Here is a 26,033-nt window from a genome sequence, read left to right on the forward strand (position 1 = left end):
ACGAGAGTGAAGATACACTGCTTGTCGAAGCAGCACCAGCAATTCCCATTATTTCTTGATACACATCCGGAAATGTGGCTAGTTCAGTAAAAGCACCTTGAACTCCTTTCGACTTTTTCTTTGAAGCTTCGGGGATATTTTCTTCGACCGGCAAAATGAATCCCTCACTCAGTGATGCTTTTTTGTGTGATCCGTAGCAAAATACTTGACAAGATTTTCCCTTATTCGATGCAGTTATACCAACTATTCGAACAGGCCACAAAGGGTGGCCGTAGAATTTGCCAAAAACAACTCATTAACACTGTAAGACATCGCAAACTTGATAATGTCTAATTTCCTGAGCTTCCAACAAAATGGGAAGTGCGGGACCCGGTACACCTGTCCCCAGCAGTTTAAGTACAAAAGTACGGCCAGTACAACTACGGCTCTTCTGTACCGTTCCCACTCTCTTCTGCAGTTGGAGAGCTCTACAAATTAATTTTTTTTAGCCAAAATAGGTTGGTGTGGCAACACTGCTGGCTGATTCGATAGCGTTGCCTGATTTTGATAAATTCTAAATGTCCAAACTTTTAATTAACAGATATTTGTTAAGGAAAAAATAATTTCAAATTACTTGTAAAGAATAAGAGTCTGTAAATTTCCACTTGATTAAGCACAATTTATTTTATTTTCCTGTTCAGCCTCTAAATTCAGTGCTAAAATCAATGCTTAATTTTTAATTTCACTAAATTGTCGATAAATATCGGATAGTCTTAATTAAATTCGCACTGCTTTATCCCGACCTATATTATATAGGTCACTGATCATGAAAATATCTATAAGAAAATCCACAGCTCCCAAGGGAATTTTCACTCAGTAGCAAAATAATCCGCTTATTCAAATTATAATCCTTTGGTCACTGAATTAATTTATCAAAATATTAGCTGTAGGTTAGGTAGAGACTATAATCCTTTTGCAATAAGTTATATCCAAAAAAGGTCGTCACACCATGAACTCTGAATCAAGACTGATATGACTACTACTTCCCTAACAACCTCAGCATACCCCCGAACTCGATTTTTGACTACGAAGCAACAACTGAGGCTCGGATTTTGGAATGTGAGAACAATGAGCCAGATCTCAAAAACTGAACAGTTACTGAAAGAAGTGATACAGTACAATATAGACATAACAGCCATTAGTGAAACTAGATGGCTTGGTAGCAGGATGGAACCCCTACAAGATGGGCACGTCCTTGCGTACAGCGGACGTGAAAATAGACGCCAAGCAGGTGTGGGAGTACTGATGTCACCCGCAGCTAGGCGAGCGATGCTAAAATGGACACCTGTAAACGAAAGAATTATTTACACACAATTTTGGTTAGCTCATGGAAAACTCTCAATCTTTGCCTGCTATGCACCAACTAACGAAGCGGATGAAGTAGAGAAAGACAACTTTTATGAAACACTACAAAGTGTCGTTAAAAAATACCTAGACACGATATCATATGTGTCGTAGGTGATCTCAATGCGAAAGTAGGATCTTGTCACAATTACTGTCCTGAAGTCACGGGACAACATGGAATAGGTGATATGAACGAAAACGAAGCGCTACTTGTCGACTTCGCCCTGAACAACGACCTTGTCATAGGAGGTTCATTGTTTCAACACAAGACCATTCACAAATATACATGGACTTCACCAGATGGCCGCACGTGCAATCAGATTGATCACCTCCTCTTTTCACGCAAGTGGCGGAAGAGTCTACTCGACGTGAGAGGCGCTGATATAGAATTAGACCATAACCTCATGGTTGCCAAGATCCATCTCAAGTTAAAAGCGACACAGAAAAACAATAAACCGACAACATACAAACCCTTCAACGTTGAGAAACTGAACGACAAGGAAACAGCACGAATGTTCCAATTAGAACTTTCAAATAGATTTGAATCCCTGCAATCGGAATTAGAACCAAGGGATGATGTCGAACGCATGTGGGAGAAACTTAAAACCACGTACAGAGAAGTTGCAGAGGAGAAATTAGGCTATAAGAAGAAACAGAAAGAAAGATGGATTTCCGAACGAACCTGGAAACTAATTGATGCAAGAAAATCAGCCAAACTTTCCTTTCTGTCGGCCTCAGACGCATCTGAATTAATTGTTCTGCAAGACTCATATAAAGAAATAGACAAACAAGTAGAGAAGAGTGTCCGGACCAACAAGAGGCAATTTATTGAACAGAACGCAGCTTTGGCGGAAGAAGCAGCAAAAAAGGGAAATTCGAAAACAGTCTATAGATTAACCAATGAGATGATTGGAGTCCAGCCTAACAGGACTAATCTAGTAAAGGATGAGAATGGAGTCCTTTTGACAGACCCTTTGATGATTGGCGAGAGGTGGGCAACCCACTTCGAGAACTTACTAAATAGACCGAGATATAATTCCTGACACTCCATTTATGATTCTTGATGTAAATGAAGAACCACCGTCTCCAGAAGAAATCATAGCCGCTGTCAGAAAGCTGAGGAACGGAAGAATGCCAGGAGTAGATGGCATTACATCTGAGATGCTGAAAACTTCAGTCCGCGACTGCATGATAGTTTGGGTTGAGCTGCTAACTCAGATATGGAGTGACCAGAAAGTGCCCAGTGACTGGACGAAAGGAACCATCATTAAGCTCTTCAAAAGAGGCGATGCGCTTGTTTGTGGCAACTGGAGAGGTAAAAACAAAATGTCGATGCCTAGTAAACTTTTGTCTATTATTATACTACAACGCCTACAGCAGAAACTGGACCAACATCTTCGTGATGAACAACACGGCTTCCGACCTGGAAGATCATGTGCAGACCTAATTTTCACACTGAGAATGCTGGTTGACGACTCAAGGGAATGGAATAAAAATCTATATCTTCTTTTCGTTGACCTAGAAAAGGCCTTTGACTCGGTTGACCGAGAAATCTTCTGGAAAATCCTCAAATACTATGGAATACCCCCCAAGATAGTAAAACTGATTATCGCCCTGTACAAAGAAACAGAATGCTGTGTTCGAACAGAAAACGGAGTTACAAGATACTTCAAAATCATGACTGGTGTCAAGCAAGGATGTGTATTATACTCGAAGAAAATAGACTGGGCACAATTATATACTTTTCAACTGATCGTTAGTCCAGGGGTTTATAACTCACAAGTGGCATACGCTAGGCACTTTCAAAGAATACTGTCCTAATTTGCCTTATGCCTGGTATGGAAGGACGGAAAAGCAATTAATTGGAAATTAAGGGACTAAATGGCGAATTTACAGTGTAAGGCAGAAATCAGACGGGAAAAACGGGAATTTACCATTCAATTTTTTAGTATATAACGATATTTGAAAATATTATGCACATTACACATCGAGCCGAAGCTAATATTGTCTGGTATAAAGACAATTAAAACCGGTTATTGTCTAATGCTTGCGATACAGGATCTCGATTGTGGTGGCTATAAGACAAAAGTACCGGTGTTTTAAATGGGAGGGAGTAACTAAGTCATGTTAAACACTTATTAAGAACTTTCGTTGATTTTTTTGTTTTTCAACTAAGCGGCTCGTGTCCTTACAGTAGATGATGAGAGTTTATGGATATTGCGTTCAGCATGCTGTACACTATGCGAGGGGGCTTTTTTGTGAACAGCTGAGAGTTCTGCACATTTGAGAGCTGAGCTGCAGCACATTGTAGCTGAGAGCCGACACATTTGATCAAATGTGTCGACACTATACTTCGTCTAGTTGTAGGTCTTCGGGGATTTTATTTTTCCAAATAGTCCATACCTTACAATATCATACATACAAAACAATACCATACAGGTCTTGAAGAAGTTTGACTTTCAAGGGACATCGATAAACCAATTATCTATGGTTACATTTCCGTTCGTACCGGCCAAAGGCTGGCAAAGCTTTAAAAATAATGGGCCACTTTGGCCTCGATCACTTTTTCCTCATTGCTCAGACTTATTTAAATGCGGTGTCATAGCAAAACCAATACCTTAAAAATCCCAGGATAAAAATTGTCAGCCCTTAGCCTTCCATGGGATGTAAATTCAACGTCATAAGAACTAAAAATCCAGGATTAATAACCATGTCTTCGTCCATGTGAGTGTTATCCACTGCCATTATAATACCAATTGATGTCAAAACTTCAATACCATTTCCCAGTTGATTATTTTTGAAGGTTTTATATAAATATCGATATCGATAGGCTGTTAATTGATCCCGGTTTGCTTCTCGAGCTTCTTCGGAACGTATACCAGGAGGCCATCGACTTTCGTGTGAGTTCTGAATCAGAGTGTTAACTATCTCCAAAGGACATAAAGACTCGGATATATTCTTTCTGGCTATCTGAAAAAAGAAAATCCGTTATGATTCTGAGAAAAATATTTAATAAAATAAAACTGGCTTGAAGCAAATCCTGGTATTTGCCAAAAACTCAGTCTAACCAACTTACACTTAAAACGAGGTCTTGGATGGGCAGTTGCACCCCCCCCCCCCTCCGGCTCTAGCAAATTACGCCCCTGAGTAATTGGGAGGGATCCACTTAAAGACAAAAAAAACAGCATAAAAAATCGATAAGAAACTAACCCAGTACAGGGGAACCAAGCATCGCTTGGTCCCTGAGACTTGACAATTCTCACTGACAATTGTCTTCTAATCGCAGATTAATACGAAATTCTTTTCAGGTTTTCCCCATTAATTGTTTGTTCTATGATTATATTGTTACATAATTCATTAACATTCAGTAAAAAAAAATCCAACAAATCCTGTTGTTTGCAATGAATACTAGTGTCACAGACTGTTATAAAATCCAAAGCTCTTATGGCATTTGTGACGAGGTCGAAAGAGCCAAGAGCTCAAATAGCATGAGCTCTAGCAAAATTCTAAGAATCAATAGACTGATCTAAAAAGAAAATCAGAGGCTTAATGCTGGTCGGAATTTAAAACAAGAGCTCTGAGACACGAGGTCCTTCTAAATATCAAAATTCATTAAGATCCTATCACCCACTCGTAAGTTAAAAATACCTCATTTTTATAATATTTCCTCTCCCTTCAGCCCCCCAGATGGTCGAATTGGGGAAAACGACTTTATCAAGTCAATTTGCGCAGGTCCCTGACACGCCTACCAATTTTCATCGTCCTGGCACGTCCAGAAGCACCAAACTCGCCAAAGCACTGTACCCCCCTAGCTCCCCCAAAAGAGCAGATCCAGTCCAGTTACGTCAATCACGTATCTACGACATTTGCTAATTCTACCCACCAAGTTTCATCCCGATCTTTCCACTCTAAGCCTTTTTCCAAGATTTCCAGTCTCCCCCCCGTAACTCCCCCCAATGTCACCAGATCTGGTTGGGAATTAAAATAATGAGCTCTGAGACATGAGTTTCCTTTAAATATCAAATTTCATTAAGATCCGATCACCTGTTATTAAGTAAAAAATACCTCAATTTTTCTAATTTTTCCGAATTAATACCCCCCTCCCCTAACTCCCCCAAAGAGAACAGATCTGTTATAATTATGTCAATCACGTATCTAAAACTTGTGCTTATTCGCGGTATTTTTGTCCCCTTTGTAAAGATGATGATGAAGACTTGGATCATTTTCTCCGGAAATGCCCGGTGCTCTTGGATTTACGGGAAATTTACTTGCATAGGATTAATTTGATGCTTCCGGGTATTCTGCAAAATAGTAACCCAACCACAATATTTCGAGTGGGAATGTATATAGATAAATCCTTAATAAGAAGAAAAAGTTTCATATGACTAATTTCTTTTGTTGTTAGATTAGGCATTTTCGCGTTGTATTCTGTTTTGTGCGTGTTTGTAATTCATACTGTTGTTTAATTTCCTTGCTTGATTGTTATTTATTTATATTTTTGTGTGTATATGGCCCATGGGTTTTTGAAATACACTTATCCATCTATCTATCTATTCTTCCCATCAAGCTTCATCCCGATCTTTCCACTCCAAGTGTCTTCCAAGATTTCCGGTCTCCAAGATTTCTGTTTCCCCCCTCCAACCCCCATGTCCCCAGATCCAATTAAAATTGATAACGGAGGATCTGAGACATAAGATCTTTCTATATAGCAAGTTTCATTAAGATCCAATCACCCATTCGTAAGATCATTAAATTTCATTAAGGTCAGATCACCTATTCGTAAGTTATAAATACCTCATTTTTTATAAATTTTCCAGATTACCCCCCCGTCCAACGAGAGCGGATCCAGTCTAGTTATGTCAGTCACGTATCTTGGACTTGTGGTTATTCTTCCCACCAAGTTTCATCCTGATCTCTCCACTCTAAGCCTTTTCCAAGATTTCTGGTCCCCCTCAACTCCCCCCAATGACACTGGATCCAGTCGGGATTTAAAATAAGAAATCTGAGTTACGAGATCCTTCTAAATACGAAATTTCACTAAGATCCGATCACTCCTTCGTAAGTTGAAAGTACCTCATTTTTTCTAATTTTTCAAAATTAACCCTCCCCCCAACTCCCCCAAAGAGATCCGTTCCGGTTATGTCAATCACGTTTCTAGGAATTGTGCATATTTTTTCCACCAAGTTTCATCCCGATCCCTCCGCTCTAAGCGTTTTCTAAGATTTTGGGTTTCCCCCTCCAACTCCCTCCAATGTCACCAGGATCCGGTCGGGATTTAAAAGAGCTCTGAGACACGAATTCATTCTAAATATCAAATTTCATTAACATCCGATCACTCGTTCGTAAGTTAAAAATACCTCATTTTTTCTAATTTTTCTGAATTAACCACCCACCCCCCCCCCCCCAGATGGCCGAATTGGGGAAACGACTATTTCTAATTTAATCTGATCTGGTCCATGATACGACTGCCAAATTTCCTCGTCTTGTTTGTCGATCCTAATGAATGATTTATGAAGCATCAATGTCTACACCACAAAATTCAAAGCTGTGATGAAATTTGACTACTTCAAGACAAACACTGAACTACCAAGGATATCATAAAACAAAAATCTTTTATCTTCCTTGGGTGTATTCAAACCTGACAACAAACCTGAAAAAATTTCAGCAATTTTCCTTTCAATTCATTAAAAATTATAAACATTTTAGGAGAGTGCCACAGTTTTGTCGGTGTTGCCACACAGAGCCGTAAAAATGAATAGGCAGAACTAATCGTTTAAATTCAACAACAACTATTAACAGTCTCTCGATTACCTAACAATTATGAGATGTAATGTTTCGTTTATGATGTGTATTTCTTTTGAATCCTATTTATCCAACTTTCCAAGCTCTGCTCTCCGTTGAGGCTTAGAATTGTTTTGCAGCTTTAAGGGAATTAAATAAAACAATTCCTAATGACATCAAAGCAAAGTTACGGTTTCTTGAGCTATTTGGTACAGTAATTTTTTATTTTCACAGACCTTGGTATCAGAAAAGAAATAATTCAAATTCAAAATAGATGTTATCAATAACAAGAGAAACAATTACAGAACAGTGAAATGTATACAACGATAGACATACAGATAAATTAGAGACTGTAATGAGCACAGACATGAAAAAAAAAACAAAAAAAAACATATCCCTTCCACATATTGTTCTTTTACCACCATACATTAATTCCACCATAGCCGGTCCCAAGTCCGGTTGCGAAAGGAAGAGGGTTGGGCGATAGGCTTGCTACCTGTCCCTGTAAAAAGAAACCAGCAACTGAATCGTCGACTTTAGCCTCGGATACGACTACTGCTTCCCTAACAACCTCAGCATGCCCCCGGACTCGATTTTTGACTACGAAGCAACAACTGAGGCTCGGATTTTGGAATGTGAGAACGATGAGCCAGATCTCAAAAACTGAACAGTTACTGAAAGAAGTGATACAATACAATATAGATATAACAGCCATTAGTGAAACTAGATGACTTGGTAGCAGGATGGAACCCCTACAAGATGGCCACGTCCTCGCGTACAGCGGACATGAAAACAGACGCCAAGCAGGTGTGGGTGTACTGATGTCACCCGCAGCTAGGCGCGCGATGCTAAAATGGACACCTGTAAACGAAAGAATTATTTACACACAATTTTGGTTAGCTCATGGAAAATTCTCAATCTTTAACGAAGCGGATGAAATAGAGAAAGACAACTTTTATGAAACACTACAAAGTGTCGTTACAGAAATATCTAGACACGATATCATATGTGTCGTAGGTGATCTCAATGCGAAAGTAGGATCTTGTCACAATTACTGTCCTGAAGTCATGGGACAACATGGAATAGGTGATATGAACGAAAACGGAGCGCTACTTGTCGACTTCGCGCTGAACAACGACCTTGTCATAGGAGGTACATTGTTTCAACACAAGACCATTCACAAATATACATGGACTTCACCAGATGGCCGCACGTGCAATCAGATTGATCACCTCCTCTCTTCACGCAAGTGGCGGAAGAGTCTACTCGACGTGAGAGGCGCTGATATACAATTAGACCATAACCTCATGGTTGCCAGGATCCATCTAAAGTTAAAAGCGACACAGAAAAACAATAAACCGACAACATACAAACCCTTCAACGTTGAGAAACTGAACGAAAAGGAAACAGCACGAATGTTCCAATTAGAACTTTCAAATAGATTTGAATCCCTGCAATCGGAATTAGAAGCAAGGGCTGATGTCGAACGCATGTGGGAGAAACTTAAAACCACGTACAAAGAAGTTGCAGAGGAGAAATTAGGCTATAAGAAGAAACAGAAAGAAAGATGGATTTCCGAACGAACCTGGAAACTAATTGATGCAAGAAAATCAGCCAAACTTTCCTTTCTGTCGGCCTCAGACGCATCTGAATTAATTGTTCTGCAAGACTAATATAAAGAAATAGACAAACAAGTAGAGAAGAGTGTCCGGACCAACAAGAGGCAATTTATTGAACAGAACGCAGCTTTGGCGGAAGAAGCAGCAAAGAAGGGAAATTCGAAAACAGTCTATAGATTAACCAATGAGATGATTGGAGTCAAGCCTATCAGGACTAATCTAGTAAAGGATGAGAATGGAGTCCTTTTGACAGACCCTTTGATGATTGGCGAGAGGTGGGCAACCCACTTCGAGAACCTACTAAATAGACCGAGAATAAATGACCGAGATATAATTCCTGACACTCCATTTATGATTCTTGATGTAAATGAAGAACCACCGTCTCCAGAAGAAATCATAGCCGCTGTCAGAAAGCTGAGGAACGGAAAAATGCCAGGAGTAGATGGCATTACATCTGAGATGCTGAAAACTTCAGTGCGCGACTGCATGATAGTTTGGGTTGAGCTGCTAACTCAGATATGGAGTGACCAGAAAGTGCCCAGTGACTGGACGAAAGGAACCATCATTAAGCTCTTCAAAAAAGGCGATGCGCTTGTTTGCGGCAACTGAAGAGGTATTAACATAATGTCGATGCCTAGTAAACTTTTGTCTATTATTATACTACAACACCTACAGCAGAAACTGGACCAACATCTTCGTGATGAACAACACGGCTTCCGACCTGGAAGATCATGTGCAGACCTAATTTTCACACTGAGAATGCTGGTTGACGACTCAAAGGAATGGTATAAAAATCTATATCTTCTTTTCATTGACCTAGAAAAGGCCTTTGACTCGGTTGACCGAGAAATCTTATGGAAAATCCTCAAATACTATGGAATACCCCCCAAGATAGTAGAACTGATTATCGCCCTGTACAAAGAAACAGAATGCTGTGTTCGAACAGAAAACGGAGTTACAAGATACTTCAAAATCATGACTGGTGTCAAGCAAGGATGTGTATTATCACCACTTTTATTTACAATAGTTATGGACTACGTACTCAGACAGTCTACGGGCTATGAAGTAAACGTCAACAACAAACAACTCGCAGATCTTGACTTTGCAGATGATATAGTACTACTAGAAGACGCCAAAGATCGATTACAGCTTCTATTTGATGAAATCTCAGAAAAAGCCCGAGAGGTCGGATTGTCGATCAACGTCGACAAATCAAAAAGTATGTCCACATCTGGCCCCCCCTAGCTCTTCAATGCTCCGATAAATCTGTTGAACAGGTCCAAGAATTTAAATACTTAGGAAGCTGGATAGAAAATACTGGCGATGTAACATTTGAAACCAAGAGAAGGATTGGACGAGCATCAGGCGCTTTCAACAGACTAACACCAATTTGGAGAAGCGACAAATGCTCACTTTGTTTAAAATTGCGCCTGTTCAACAGCAATGTGTTGTCTATATTGATGTACGCCAGTGAATGTTGGAAACTCAACACACAACTTGAGAAACGTATCCTTGGATTCGAAAACATTTGCCTTCGAAGGATCCTCAAAATCAATTGGCATCAGAAAATTACCAATAGGGAAATCCGGCTGAAAAAAAACCAGCCCATAGTGACCGAAGTTTTGAAGAAACGAAGATGGACATATTTGGGTCATGTCCTACGCATGCCCGAAGACAGACTGCCCTCAAGAGTGTATCAATGGCAGCCTGAAGAAAGACGAAGACGAGGCTGACCAAAAAAAGGCAAACATTTCCCTCACTCCGCAATGGGAAGATATCACTGCAGCCGCACAGCTCCGTGATGAATGGAGAGACTTTGTCGACGCCCTATGCTCCACCGATGGCTCAGGAGGATCTAAGGTCTAAGGTAATATTGTTCTTTGGCCAACCTCTTATTACAGAAGAATTGGTCAGAGATTAATATATTATGAGGGGTATATTCTTCCATCCTTTAACATTTTTGTTCAATTTGAATATCTCATATTTTTATTCGGCTGCTAATTCAGTCAAAATTATTGCTAGTGCATTTAATTAATTGAAAACAATTCTGCATGACAACCGAAGGAAGATATCTTAATTGTCCTAACTTTCTTTTATTATGACAATATGTTGATGAGCAAGACAAAATTAAGCATCTCAATTCAAGCTAATATCTACACTTGAGTGCAATTGGAAAATTCGAATCTCCACAATATACATGATAGTTGAATTAGGCTTCAGCAATTTAATATTAGAGTTCTCAGGAATAATGAGAAAGCTCTGGCACCAATTGGCAGCAATTGGCATAAATTGCCATGCATATGTGTGAATTTTGCATGTGGAATTTCCCAGGAAGAAATGGTTGAGAATTTAGAAACAGGAATGGCATATTCAAGGAATAAAATTACCTTTAACATCCACTTTTTAGGTGTAGGGCAACAATATTGGAATAGAAGATCGCGAGTATTCATATAAATTGAAATATTTGTTAACCAACTTTGATCTGTAAGTACTGTACCCTGAAAACATAAGAATATCAATTAGCTGTTTATCCAGAAATCTATTGCGAAAAATATTGGTTTCTATCTTAACAATCTTACCTTCTATCTCACCTTAATTCCTACATACTTCTCTCTGGAACATCCACCTTAACCCTCTGAAACCTTTTCGATTTTTATTTCATTATCCCATAGAAAAAAAGATGCTGTGTTTTTGTGTGATGATTGGCAAGAAAACAGGGATAAATCTAATGCGAAAACTCATTGTTTATATCTTAATAATCTTACCTTCGATTTCAGCTTAATTCCAATACGCGTTATAAGTTCTCTCTAAATACAGTTAATCAAGTGTAAATTATTTGGATGACTTGAAAACTGTCATATGGAATATTAAATAATGTTAGTGTTAACACTTTTAAAACAAACGCTAAAAATGAATCAACGTATGTCCTTCATATGCACTTTTCGACCATACGAAGGTACTATATAGAAAGAACAAGGGTGCGTAGAAGGATTAAGTGATCAATTGGATGATGTGTCAAGAAGACCTGGTGGTATTAGTCGAAAAATTGTTTATAATAGAGGACAAAAAAACTCTTAAACCCTCTCCATGGATATGACCTAGAAATGACCTGTATCTTTAGTTTTGTAAGCTTGATTCAAGTTCAATTCTCAGACCTATCTGGTTTACCTTTAAGTTAATAAAAAAAATTAGGATAGGTATTACTGTATATTAATATAAGCTTACAACGATTTCTCTTCTTTTTCAATACCATTAAAACCGGTTTTAACCGTTACAACGGTTTCAATTTGCTGAAACCGTTTGAATTAGCCTCTCTGTCAACACGACGAGGAATGTTGCCGCTTTTTTGGTTCTATATTAGCACGGCGGGCGTTGACAGCATTTCACCTTTTATTATCTTTTGATGATAGATTTAATAAATCTAGCCATGCACAAATCTGGCTATGCACATTCACTTCTTTTTCGAAGAAAACAGAATTCGTTTTTATAATTAACTTGGCATGCAATTATTAAAAAAAAAAAATATTAGAAAAGAGAAAGTAAAACAATCTATTTAGCAACAATTTTAAAAGGTGGACAAAAATTCATGTATGTTCCAGGACGTCTACAAGACAACATCAGAACTACTTCGGCCAATAGGATTTTGTGATTAAAAATCCTCCTCAATGTTGACGGTGTGTTTTGATTCTGTTTATCATGCATCTCAACATCATGCCTTAATATTCCGAATAGCAATAATAATCTTGTAGTTTATTGGACAAAACTAAAGGTGATCAAACATTATGACAGAATACTCATTTTTTCTAAAAGCCGTAGAGCTCATAAATCTATTTGTCCTTACAATTGAACAATAAAACAATAAAAGCAATAAAAAATCGAAGAGGATTTTATTTACAACATAAATTTTCCAAAAAGTTATCCACAGAAAATTAAGGGCCATGTTAAAGCCTATGACTCGCAGACATAAAGCCATACAATAAGTCAAAATTCAAAGGAGTAGAAATGGCTATAAATTTTGAAATTATATGAAACATAAGATAAAGAGAAAAAAGAAAAATTGGATCGAACAGAAATTACTACAAATAAAAGTGTGCCCTTTTAACATTTTTTTCTCTATTTTTTGCGCTTTTTTGAATGACAGGTTAGGGCTATCTGGGGCCATTCTTTTAGTGATGTTTCAAAGTTTTGTCCTGAAAATAATGTAAGATTCAATAACCTTAGTATATACTTAATAGTAGTACAATAACTGGGCACTAACTATTATTTTACTTTTCTAAAAAATAAATGAAAAAAAAACCTTTTTGTTTTTATTCCTCCTTTAAATCTAAAAGCCCCCCCAAAAAACGGCTTTGCTGGTTCCCAAACTAATTAGATTAAATTAAACGTTGCCTAATTGCAACAAAAAAAAAATTTTAATTGCTGCCGAACAATTTTTTTTTCATAACGATGCGGTTGTTCCCCTACTAGAACGGAAAATGTGAGATTCTTGCCTCATTATATTCAACCAATTTTTATCTATTAGAAAAAACTTTGAAAAGAGCTGGTAGTGCAAAGGATTCACTTCCAGTTTAACTGCCTTCAAGTCACCCCCTCCCCATTATTCTCAATCAGTCATAGGTTTTAACAACATTTTGCAGATTCAGTTTTCAATGGTCTCAGTTTTTTTCCCTTTGCTTATCCATCTTTACAATAAATTCTTCTTTAACCCTTTAACAACCAAGGCCTTCTTTGGTCGTGCCCTTCTACAAAATGAATATAATTCCTGACCAGAAAGAGACGCTCATTCCAAATATTCAAAAACATCCGAAAGTGAGAAGGAAAGAAGTTGCTTTTGTATGGTCTAAAAAAGAACTAATTATAAATAAAATTAAAATAACTAAACTATAATTAACTAGAATAAAATCATATGCTAGAGGGAAAGAGAAACACAGCGGGAGTGTGTGATCTGTGATGTGAGTCAATAAACATGGGGCCGAAAGAAATCAAAATAAGCCGAAAGAAAATAATTCCAAGATAACTGCTACTATAGACATTGATTTTAGTTCGCAAATTTTCAAGTTTCATTTTGCCAACTCCATCAAGGAGGACTTTACTGTTGCCACCACTGAAGCTCCTTGCTCACTGGGACTGCAATATCCCAGAGTCCTGCATAGGACTGGATCTATGCAGTCTCCAGAGACTGCATAGTTCCCAGAGTCCATCACAGTAGCTGGCCAAATAGCTTCATCATATTTGCATACTGGGAATAACTTTTGTAGTTCCACTCTGACCTTACCCCACTATAACTTGCTACCACAAATAAAAATATGCACTTCTTTTGCTTTTTGAAAAAATTTAACTAAACTTGTCTTACATCATTGAATGTGGAACGAAATGCCCGATAAAGAGATATTTCCATGTCCAATAATAGTGCTTGTTAAAATAAGTAAATAAAATAGTAAAATTAATTGTTTAAGGGTAGCTTTACTTTCTCATTTAGACAAACGTCAGCTCTTCTGCCATTTCCCATTTTAGTTTTACATTTTACTTTTTAGCTAGTAATAATGAACGAATTTGTTCCACCTATGCATTTTATTGTTATTGCAGTTTCTCATAATAATTATAGAAAAGATTACTCAGGTGAAAAACAAAAAACGAAGCGAAAAAATTGTACCCCCCCCTAGATTTTGAAAGAACACATTTTGCTTCCACTCCTGATTTCCATGAATTGAAACCACTAAGCAGTAAAGAATCACCTGATTTACTGCCTGACTTTGTCCAGCTGTTGGTAACAGTTGTGAATCTGAACTCGTTGACTGCTTCGCCGGGTTTCCTTTTTTTAGTTTATCAATTTCTGCTTTAAGCAAGTCCAATTCAAACTGCATCTTCAACATTTTTTCTTCATTTTGTTTTTGAACTATTGCTTGTAAATTCAATTCTGACTGCATCTCAGAAATTTTTTCTTCATTTTCTTTTTGAACTATTGTCAGTAACTCCATATCAAATTTTAAACATTGAAGGCAATTATGCTTTTGTAGTTCCTCAAAAGTTATAGAAATACCACATCCTGATTGGCAAGTTACAAGCCTTTTGGGGTTGAAATCGCAATCTAGAAGATGTGTTGCCAGACTTTCCAATGTCAATAAGGCGGGACATCCTTGTATCTGGTAGTAACAGCTCAAGGTTAATCTACATAAAGAAATATCTGTTAGAAATTTGAATGATATTACTCAGAATAGCCAAGCTAACTTTGATAGCCATCTATGACTGTTATGATAATCGTAAAATCTTCGCTTAAAGTTCTGACTTTGGATGTCCTATATATTTACTAGATGATGGTTGCAATAATAGCTGCAATCTATAAGGAGCAAACTGCATTCCATAGCAACCAAAAGTCCAAAATCGTATTTTGAAAATAACTGTCAAATGAGAATTTTTGGGGGTTTAAAAGTTGCAAAGGAATGCAAAGTATTACACATGTTCACTCAAATTGTAAAAGTTCATTGCAGAAACTAATTTTCGGGAATTCTAAAGAGCCCAAATCCCTTCAAACTGGTGGCAAATCAAAATAAAAAGTACAATACTGGAATACCCAAGGTCAAAAGCCACAGCTCTGGTTTTGGGCCTGAATCATGAAGAGACAGACAATTCTTTTTTTTTCAGTGATGGGTTCGTTTCTTCTTGTTTTCTTTCCGCTAGGGAAAGCATGCTAGGACAATCTCATAGGGAAATGTTGAATGGCTCACTTAAAGCCTTTTGTACCTCAGATGCAGGATCATACCTGTAAGTCTTTTTGTAACTTCTTCTTAATAATACCGTTGCAAAGTACAATACATAACTAAAAATTAACTTTTTGGTTCTATTTCTGGAGTTGAAAGGCTGGGAAGTGCAACAAGCATACCACCATGGGGGAGGGTCAGCAGCCAACACCCATGAGTTTGAAACAAAACATCGTCCGTTTTTTGGAGCGGGGAGGGGGTTAGGCCAAGAAGGGAGGGGGAGGGGTCATCCCCCATGATATAAATAAGAAAATATTGTTCTAGGTTGATGTTTTTTGTAGGAGACCAGACCATGGAATGAGGGTCAAGGGTGAGTACTGTAATGTATCGGAACACCGTTGGTAACACAATTACATCCGGGCTCAACGATGACACCACTGTTCGTACTGGTTGCCTTGGGGCTATCAGCTACTTGACCTCTTTAATGCTACACAACCACCGCTGGCGGTTTCGTTAGGTATGGTTACTTGAACGAACGATCAAAAGTGCCTAACTCTGGGCCAAGGGTGGTACAACCTGGGTCAAGTGCCAAACTCTGGGCCAAGGGTGGTACAACCTGGGTCACCACTAATATCTCTAGCAATTTCTTTGGAGGGTAAACAACCCCCCTGTCGACATACAAATGACTGTTTTCGCCAACTCTTTTTCTACCCTGCCCGGGATCGGGAAATTAACCTTACACGGTTGTAGAAAATAGCTCACCTGTATATTCCCAAAAGTCACTCCAATAAAAGATATATTGGAGTGACGAATTTTTTAGATTAAAAAAAAATCACTAAAATTCGATCCAGGAATAAGAAACTTCACTTATGTTTTAGTTAACAGCAAAAAAAGGACTTGCGATACTGGACTTTTTTGCAGCGACCTATAAATTACAGCATGTAAACAACAAACTGCAGTCTTTTGTTGATAATTTAATGTGTATGCTAAGAGTTATCAACTTCATGAATGTTCAAGGATGGTGAAACTACAAATTATTCTTATCTTTTTGAAAGCTACTTAAAGGCTTTTCTGCTTTAAGAGATTTTTTTTTCCCTTTGAAGCAAATATTGCCACAATTTCATAATTAAAGCTTGGACACACACAACTATCATCTTGATGTCCGATCATATATTCCTTACCCATATATATATATATATATATATATATATATATATATATATATATATATATATATATATATATATATATATATATATATATAAACATATATATATATATATATATATATATATATATATATATATAAACATATATATATATATATATATATATATATAAACATATATATATACTAGCTGTTGGGGTGGCGCTTCGCGCCACCCCAACACCTAGTTGGTGGGGGCGCTTCGCGCCCCCCCAAGCCCCCCCGCGCGCGTAAGTCGTTACGCGCCATAATAGTTACGCGCCATTGTAGTTGTGTCCCTATGTCCCACCTGTGAATATAGATAGATATATATATATATATATATATATATATATATATATATATATATATATATACTAGCTGTTGGGGTGGCGCTTCGCGCCACCCCAACACCTAGTTGGTGGGGGCGCTTCGCGCCCCCCCCCCCCCCAAGCCCCCCCGCGCGCGTAAGTCGTTACGCGCCATAATAGTTACGCGCCATTGTAGTTGTGTCCCTATGTCCCACCTGTGAATATAGATATATATATATATATATGGTTTTAACTACGTAAAACTTGCGAATATACAACATTCTTTGCTGTCCCATTGTCTTTGCATATAAATAGATTGTCAGGTTTACCGACTCTTGAACATGCAACATATAATGGTCCATGGGAAAACAATCTGTATTCAGATCTATACCTCATGATTCTAATGATTGCCCTTGAGCTTTGTTGATGGTGATTGCTAATCGACCATTCCCTGTCCCGGTGTCCCGGTCGTCATTTACATCCCCCTGTTTCCCCCGGTGTCCCCGTTGTAGTTGTGTCCCTGTGTCCCGGTCGTCATTTATATTCCCTGTGTCCCGGGTCCCGGTCATCATTTGTATCCCGGTGTCCCGGTCTGTATATACATTCGTTTTTTAGTTTTGTTTTTCTCCTTTATTTTTTTCCTTTTTTTTTCTTTTTTAGTTTATTTAGATTTTTAGATTTTTTAGTTTTTTTTATTAGTTTTTAGTTTTTTTTTCTTTTTAGTTTTTTTGTAGTTTTTACCTTCTTTTTAGTTTTGTTAATTTTTTTTTTTACTTGTGTCCTGGTCGTCATTTATACTCCCTGTGTCCCGGTGCTTTGTTGATTGCTAATCGAACATTCCTTTTGTCCTGGTCGCTTTCTCTTTGAGTGTCGTCATTTATTTTTTTCTTTTTTAGTTCTTTTAGTTTTTACCTTTTTTAGTTTTTTTTTAGTTTTTAGTTTTTTTAGTTTTTTACCTTTTTTTAGTTTTTTTAGTTTTTTTAGTTTTTTAGCTTTTTTATTTTTTTTATTAGTTTTTAGTTTTTTTGTAGTTTTTGCCTTTTTTTTAGTTTTTTTAGTTTTTTAGCTTTTTTATTAGTTTTTAGTTTTTTTTGTAGTTTTTGCCTTTTTTTAGTTTTTTTAGTTTTTTAGCTTTTTTATTTTTTTTATTAGTTTTTAGTTTTTTTTTGTAGTTTTTGCCTTTTTTTAGTTTTTTCAGTTTTGACGTCACCTGATCCAGTTTTTTCAGGTGACGTCACCTGATCCACGATCCACAGATCCACAGACAACTTATTTTTATATATATAGATAGTTTTTTTTTTTTTACTTATGTCCTGGTCGTCATTTATACTCCCTGTGTCCCGGTGCTTTGTTGATTGCTAATCGAACATTCCTTTTGTCCTGGTCGCTTTCTCTTTGAGTGTCGTCATTTATTAGTTTTTTCCTTTTTTTTTTTAGTTTTTTATTGGTTTTTACCTTTATTTTAGCTTATTTTTCAGTTTTTTCCTTTTTTTTAGTTTTTTTTTATTTTTTATTTTTTTTAGTTTTTTACCTTTTTTTAGTTTTTTTAGTTTTTTTAGTTTTTTAGCTTTTTTACTTTTTTTATTAGTTTTTAGTTTTTTTTTGTAGTTTTTGCCTTTTTTTAGTTTTTTCAGTTTTTTTTTTAGTTTTTTATTGGTTTTTACCTTTATAGTTTTTTTAGTTTTTTAGCTTTTTTATTTTTTTTATTAGTTTTTAGTTTTTTTTGTAGTTTTTGCCTTTTTTTAGTTTTTTCAGTTTTGACGTCACCTAATCCAGTTTTTTCAGGTGACGTCACCTGACACATCCATCCATCCATCCACAGACAACTTATTTTTATATATATAGATATATATATATATATATATATATATATATATATATATATATATATATATATATATATATATACATATATATATCAGTCAGTTGTGGCTCCCTCTAAATCAAACATAACTCGCCAAGTTTTGTACGCAGAGATTTCACAGATTGAAAAACTGAAAAAGAAAATCAGAACTTTTCCTGTAATCTACATGACATAGTTGAAGATAGCTTTGAAAAGATACAAAATAAGTGAAAATTAAGATAGACTTGACAATCCCAATATTGTCAAGAATCAGTACTATAGACTCCCTCCCTACCAGAATCAGTACTATAGACTCCCTCCCTACCAGAACCAGTACTATAGGCATAAGCTCTAATAAGACATCCAACATGTCTTAGTTTTAGAGTAGTTTTAGCTAGAAATACCTGAAAGTGACTTGGTTTCAGACATTGATAAAGTGGCCGATGTCCCATTCTATTGATTTACTGAATATAACTAGTATCAGAAGCCAATTGTGTGGTCAAAGTTTCCTATTATATTTCTTATGGTGTAAAACAGGTTATCTTTAGGAAAAACTTCCTAAAACACATTTTAGAAACAGTGTATATACAGAAAAAATAAACTTCATATTAACCAAATAAAGGTAAAAAAAATAAACTGCACAAAACCCCGTCCCGTCTGGGGTCTTTTAAAAATCAGTACGTATTTAAAATATAATAAAACAAATAAATACCTAGATAAAAAATTCCTCAGAATCCTTGGAGCAGGCTTCAGAGCACCAACAGTTAAATTGGTTCTGTCTAGAGGACAAGTCTGGTTTGATGTTAACCACTCAGTTATGCAGGTATTACAAAATACATGTTCACAATCTGGAGCCTTGAATATAAAGATATTTATTACACAGAGGCATATGAAAAAACATTAAGAATTGAACTAAAGTTAATAGAATCTCCCAGTAACAAAACAGAAAGGATGTACAATTACACACTGAAACGCAGTGAGGTATATTTGTCAGGTGAAACTCCAATTTGGTTTTATAGCTCACAAATAAAAACAAAAACAGATAAATAGACTATTAAGTTTTTGATGAAATGTTGCAGCGAAGGGATCAGTGTGACCAGTTTCATTTGTAGCAGGCTAAGAGTTTCACTTCCACTGATTGCGCATTTTTTATAACAAGTTTTAATACTTGCCAAGAAAGTAGTAATTATCTAAGTATTCTACCCACATTCAAACAAAAGCTTGGTAAAAAAAACTTCCTTTTTTCATATTCCATGGTGGACAAGCTCCAACCTCACAGATTTAAACCGTGTGCAAGTATTTTTTGGCAGGTAAACTGTAAATATTTACGAAGAATGTTCAACTTAGGGACCAAACAATGGTAAAGAACTTTCTGATTCTGGATAATTTTCTGAAGATCATTGAGGAGCAAAAGGTCAATTTGCCCTCTCCCACCCAATTCAAAACCCTTTCTATTCTTCTGTTATGAACAGGTATTTGATTCAGTCTACAAAAATGATTTAATGAAGACTGAAATATAAGCACTTTAGAACAGAGGGGGATTTGCTTGACCTGTTTGACCAGCCATGTACCAAACAAACAAGCTACATGATAAATATAGTTCCCTCCTACTTTCTAGGGGTATAGAAAAAAAAATTGAGACTAAGACATTTTTCTGAATAAAGGATGACTAAATGGGAACTCTTCCTTTTAGGCCATTCATCTAGGCTTAGAAAAAAATAGGTCATCTAGAAAATAGGATGGGGAAAGGTAATAAGGAAGGATTTAAAGAGAACTGATTGTTTTTCGTAGGGGGTAGGGGGAATCTTTGAATAGATTGGGATAGAAGAAAAACCTGCAAAGCTATGTTGGCCTGGGGAAGTTCAATGCTATAGCGAGTTATTAAAAGTGGAATGATATTTCGGCATGGCATTATAACTTAAGTGTTCGCAAGTATTTTCAAACATCATTGTTTGTAAACATCAATTCGGGTGATCAGTTTGTAAAAAAAACTTATGTGCTTACTTAAATTTGAACCCTGTATATTTGCCCCTAATTTGTGAGATCAAGCCATTTCTCCTTTTTATTTGCGTTTTCATCAATTTTGTGGTACCTTAACTAACATTTTGATGGGCTAACAATAGTATTGTGTTCTATACATTTGGAGTTTGAAGTCTTGTGATTATATACCTATGAATTCTCAAGGGAATGCTGCGAACAAAGGAACTTCAAATAGAAAGGATCAATATCGTATAGAAAAGTATCAGGATTTTATCAAAAGAATCGATGTGTCAAAAGTAACGATATTGTATCATATATATCAATATCATATCAAAAGCATCAAAATCATATTTGTAAACAATCAAAGCCTAAATCCAGATTAAGTGATAGCATTTGAGAAGTTATAAATAGCTTGTGAAGTTGTTGCAGAGCAAGTATTTTTGTTGGATTTTGTAGAGTTTAGAAGAAAGTTTTTCCGTAGTAGCCTAGCACATACCCTGGACTCGTTTAGTTTCATTTCCTGATTTAGTTGAATTTATTATGTCCAGCAAGACAAAGTGTAAAAATATAAGCCCAGTTAAAGGCCATGATAGGTGTGCTGCCTGTTCTACAGAATTGTAAGAGGGGTCCTCTACCGTACTGTGACATCTGTGAGAAGTGGATTTGTTGTGATTGTCTGGACCTGTCCCCTCGCAAATATGATCACCAGAAAACTGAGATGAAAGTTTTTCAGCTCGGCATCAAGAGCATGCACAAGGACTTCATTCTTCTGAACTGATTCTGGAGCAGCTAAAATGCTGCTTTGAACTATGCTCTTTGACCACCTGGATACACTTACACTTTTTTTATTTATTTAAATTGCAAGAGTGAAGAACCAATAGTAGAATCCCTAAATGTTTCGACTTAATCACCCCAGTCTTTCTCGATATATTATTGAGGTGTCTTATTGGCAACCATTTAACCCAATGCCTTTTGATTTATTTTAAAGCATAATGGGCCAATTGCATAATTGTGGGGGGTTGACATGCCTAATATCCCTAGACATAGTTACTGCACTGTTCTACTATGCTGAACAAAGTGGCTGTCTCAAAATTTTGACTGGATGCGCTTGGAAAATGAATGGGCTTGAGCCCTCAATCTCTTGTTACTCTTAAAAAGGGCACTAGTTGCACTGTAATTGGATTGCAAGGAAGAGCACCTTCCCTTCAGATATCCAGTAAAACATTTTAAACAAGTAAAAACAAAGCAAAATCATTTTAAATGTATTTTGTTTTCAATAAAGTGCAAGTTATATTCTGATCTTGAGAAGGCATGGGGTTGTCCGTCCTACTCATGTTAATTTTTGCTCGTTTTGAGTTTGACTTGGTTATTTATTGTATGATTTAAAAATAAAATGCATTTAAAATGTTTTAATATTTTTTAACTTTAATAAATTAAAATTTATTAAAACTTTAAGGTATATACATCAGTATTGTTTTATGCTTATCACTTGTTTTTTGTTATTACCTTCTGTGCTTACCTTGTGCCGCCTGTAATGCTTTGCTTCCTGTTTATATGTGTCATGTTTTATTGCAGGTCAGTTGGCTTCTAAATAAGCTGAATTAATCAAACCATCTCATTGAAAACAACATGGTTTCAGGAGAAGAATAATCAAGATAGACAATACAATGTCTTCACCTCGTTTTAGACTGGGAAGTGGCCAGTCATGAGTCATGGAAGGAATTCGAACAACATGTACAGCTCCTGTTCACAGGCCCCTAAGTGGAAAAACTGAAAAGCAACAGTGCGCATATCTACTTCTGTGGTTTGATTATAAAGGACGAGATGTGTGCAGTACATAGACATTGCAGGCAGAAGAGACAGACAAAATTGCTTGCTACCTAGAAAAGTTACAAAAGGAACATATGCGCATATAGAACCTGGATCACGTGATCTCTTCCAGTTCCAGCTTAATATCATCGATTGTCAGGGTGGAGGAAGAGAAGATTGATGACGATCACCTTATTTTTAGTTGTAATTTGTCCTGTGAGCTATTTGGCAAAACACTTTCAGCTCAGCCGAAGTGGCATACGAAGTTGAACTGGGATCGTGCTAATGTCCCACTATACCTTGCTACGCTAACTGCTTTACTGTCGACCATAAAAGTGCCATATCACCTGCTGCAAACTTCAGTTTCCTCACCTTCAAGTAGAGTTGACCTAAATTGCTATTATTATCAAATTGTCCATTGCCTTAAATCAGCTTCCAAAGCTGCAGTGCCTGTGGATAAAGTTCGGATTGGTACAAGAAAGCCTAATTGGAACGTTGATCCTGAAGTAAAACGCGCTAAGCAAAAAGCCAAATTTTGGCTACGTATGTGGATATCATGTGACCGACCATCGTCCGGAGCTGTTTTCTCTATGAAACAAAAGTGTAAACTTGAATATAAGGCCAGTTTGAAGAGAGCACGCTTGAATGCATGGCCAGGCCCCACCGATAAGGCCTCCTGGAATAAGGTTATTAATGGTGAGAAATGTTCCCCATCTACCCTATCTTGTCTCCAGCTAGCTAATTTTGTTGATCATTATAAGCTTGTGTTCAGTGTATTTAATAGTTTTATTCAGTCTTTTTATTATAAGTTGCTTAAACCGCTTTTACCATACCGTCTCCTGCAGGCTCACGTCCAGCCTGTAGCAATATCTGAAATTCACCAGGCTTTAAGAAAAATTAAGCGTTCAAATAGCCTTGATGGTGACAGCCTTTCTTACCGATTTTTCGCTTATTATATTTTTCCAATCTTGCTTAGCACAGTCGCTTGTTCCTGATAGTTTCCTTTGTGGCCATGTAACGTCTATTCAAAAGCGAGGCAAGGACCCCACGTCATGTGTAAATTATCGTTCCATTACAGTATCATGTTTTTTAAGTAAGTTGCTTGAACATTTGTTACTACCAGAAATTTGAGTCGAATTGCGATTTTACGGCTTTTTCAATTTGGTTTTCTGAAAAGTTTCGGTTGCTCCCATGCACATCATGTTTTAAGCCGACTCATGAAAGATGCCGTAAAAACTAAAATGTCTTTCTACTGTCTTACTGTTGATATTTCTGGAGCTTTTGACAATATTGTGCACTCTCAGGCTCTATTTTCCCTTGCGTCTTCAGGTGTTAATCCTTCCGTACTAAATTTATTGTCTTCTTGGTATTCAAAGTCTAAAATTCAAGTTACCTGGAATGGCCAAATATCTGACCCGGTAAAAATTAATAAGGGAGTTCGGCAAGGTGCCGTATTGTCACCTAGTACATTTAAATGCGTGCTTGCATCGTGCCTGCGTCCCCTTAGAAGTTCCGTTTTTTACGGTAATATTGGTTTGTCTTCTATTGCATATGCAGATGACGTTCTTCTTGTTGCCCGGACTTGCCGTGGATTGCTTTCTAATTTTACTATATTAACCAATGAACTATATAAGATTGGACTGTCAGTTAATGCGTCTAAATGTGAGTTTATTTGTTTTAGTAGCCCTTATGCGGTCGCTCCATTCGTTGCTGGGACTGCAGTTCTACCATGTTCTTCTTTAGTTAGTTGGCTTGTTCTGTGTTTAGGCCCAACACTTTCCACTACCTGTTCCTCCCTAGTGAATCAAGCCGTGAAAAAACTATGCGTCACTTACGGAAAATATCCCCAAACAAAAGCCGTTACAACCGCAACGGTTTGTGCATGATTTATAACGCTAATTGCGCCCCCGTGCTTTTGTTTTTATCAGACATAGCTCATCTGTTTCGTAAGAAAGATCGACATACTCTACGTACGGCTTATTTCAGATATTGCAAATTCCTCCTCCGGCCTCCTAGATGGCACCGAAACAAAAAAATAATTGCTCGATTTGGTTTAATAGACGTGCCTTCTCGGATTCGGTCTTCCAGTGATGATTTATGTAAAAAGACTATCAACTTTATTCACGTTTATGACCCTCTGAAGCCTTTTTTCCATATTGATACTGGTTAATTAGTCCATGTTGCCTTTTGTTAGTTTGAATTTTTTTTCTTTGCTGCTTATCGTTTATGTTTTTGTTTATTTATAATACTCCGTACTTTGTGTTTCTTATACTTTTACGGGTAATAAAGTTCATTCATTCATTCATACACACTTCACCATCAATAAATACAATTTTTGCCCACTATAAGTTCCACAAACGAGACTAAAGTGTGCTTGAGTCGGTGGAACAATAAATACCAGCAATTGTTGATGACATGGTGAGAAACCGGATTGTTTGTGGGATCTTATCAGAAAAAAATCGGGAGAAACTTTGACAGAAGGTGGTACATTTGGACTGTGAAAAGCCATTGAAATTGCGAGAGCCCACGAGACAACACAGGCACAGCTCTTAACAACAGCAGGTGTTTCAAAAAGATCAAACAGGAGATACATGCTCTGCAGAAAAGGAAGCAGTACAAGCCAGCACCTGCTTCATAGTCGAGGCAATGTTACTTCTATGATCAGAATCCCAAATGCCCAGCTAAAGGGGAGATCTGTTTAATTTGTGGACATACAGATCATTTTGCTTGCAAACCAGTGAATGCCATTGAAAGTGGAAATGCACCCCGGACCAAACAAGTGTCCATTGATACACTCTTTGTGGGATCCGTCGGAAATATTATAGGAAGTCAACCAACTGCTGCAGGCATTGTGAATAAACAGGAATGGACAATCATGTTCAAAATCGACACTGGGGTGGAAGCCAATGTCATTCCAGTAGATCTGTTTCAAAAAATTGTACTCAGACCTGAGTTGAAAGAAACCAAGCAATGCATATGGAGGTACAAGAATCCCAGTAGTTGGGACGTGCATGCTGTCATGTGCATACAACAGGGCTGCCTCAGGAAGATATGAATTTTTTTTTGTGAAAACCAAAGCAATGCAAATACTAGGGTATGAAGCATGCATTGACATGGGTCTGGTGAAACTGGCAGGAACTGTTGAACAAAATCATGAAACGCCTTTCATCCAAAAGATAAAAAAAAGATTTTGCCAATGTCTTCACCAGCATAGGCGAGCTACAGGGTGAATGCACTATACATCTAAAGCCAGGCGCTGTGCCGACTGAACATCCAGTGAGTCGCATACCATTTGCCCTTCATGACAAGCTGAAAAGTGAGTTAGAACAGCTGGAAAAACAGAGCATCATACAAAAGGTTACAACTCCAACGGAGTGGGTAAACTCGATTGTCACTGTTGAAAAACAAAACGGTTCTCGGCGT

The 26,033-nt window shown here is 37.1% G+C and overlaps 1 protein-coding gene across 5 annotated transcripts in view; it reads right to left on the bottom strand.

The window, feature by feature from the left end:
- LOC136029160 (E3 ubiquitin-protein ligase NRDP1-like) overlaps positions 1 to 26,033 on the bottom strand; it is a 68,282-nt gene that overhangs the window by 7,451 nt on the left and 34,798 nt on the right. For 2 of the 5 annotated variants that reach the window (XM_065707255.1, XM_065707256.1), the window contains exons 2-5: positions 19,534 to 19,676; positions 14,519 to 14,951; positions 11,171 to 11,281; positions 4,093 to 4,353 (exon numbers count right to left, since the gene is read on the bottom strand). In XM_065707255.1, coding sequence (XP_065563327.1) covers positions 4,093 to 4,353; positions 11,171 to 11,281; positions 14,519 to 14,951; positions 19,534 to 19,676 — 948 coding nt within the window. Of the gene's footprint in view, positions 1 to 4,000; positions 4,354 to 11,170; positions 11,282 to 14,518; positions 14,952 to 19,533; positions 19,677 to 26,033 lie in introns of all 5 variants that reach the window. The other 3 variants (XM_065707258.1, XM_065707257.1, XM_065707259.1) reach the window with 3 other exon arrangements.

Source organism: Artemia franciscana, chromosome 7, assembly GCF_032884065.1.
Source record: "Artemia franciscana chromosome 7, ASM3288406v1, whole genome shotgun sequence".
Classification (NCBI taxonomy): Eukaryota; Metazoa; Arthropoda; class Branchiopoda; order Anostraca; family Artemiidae; genus Artemia; species Artemia franciscana.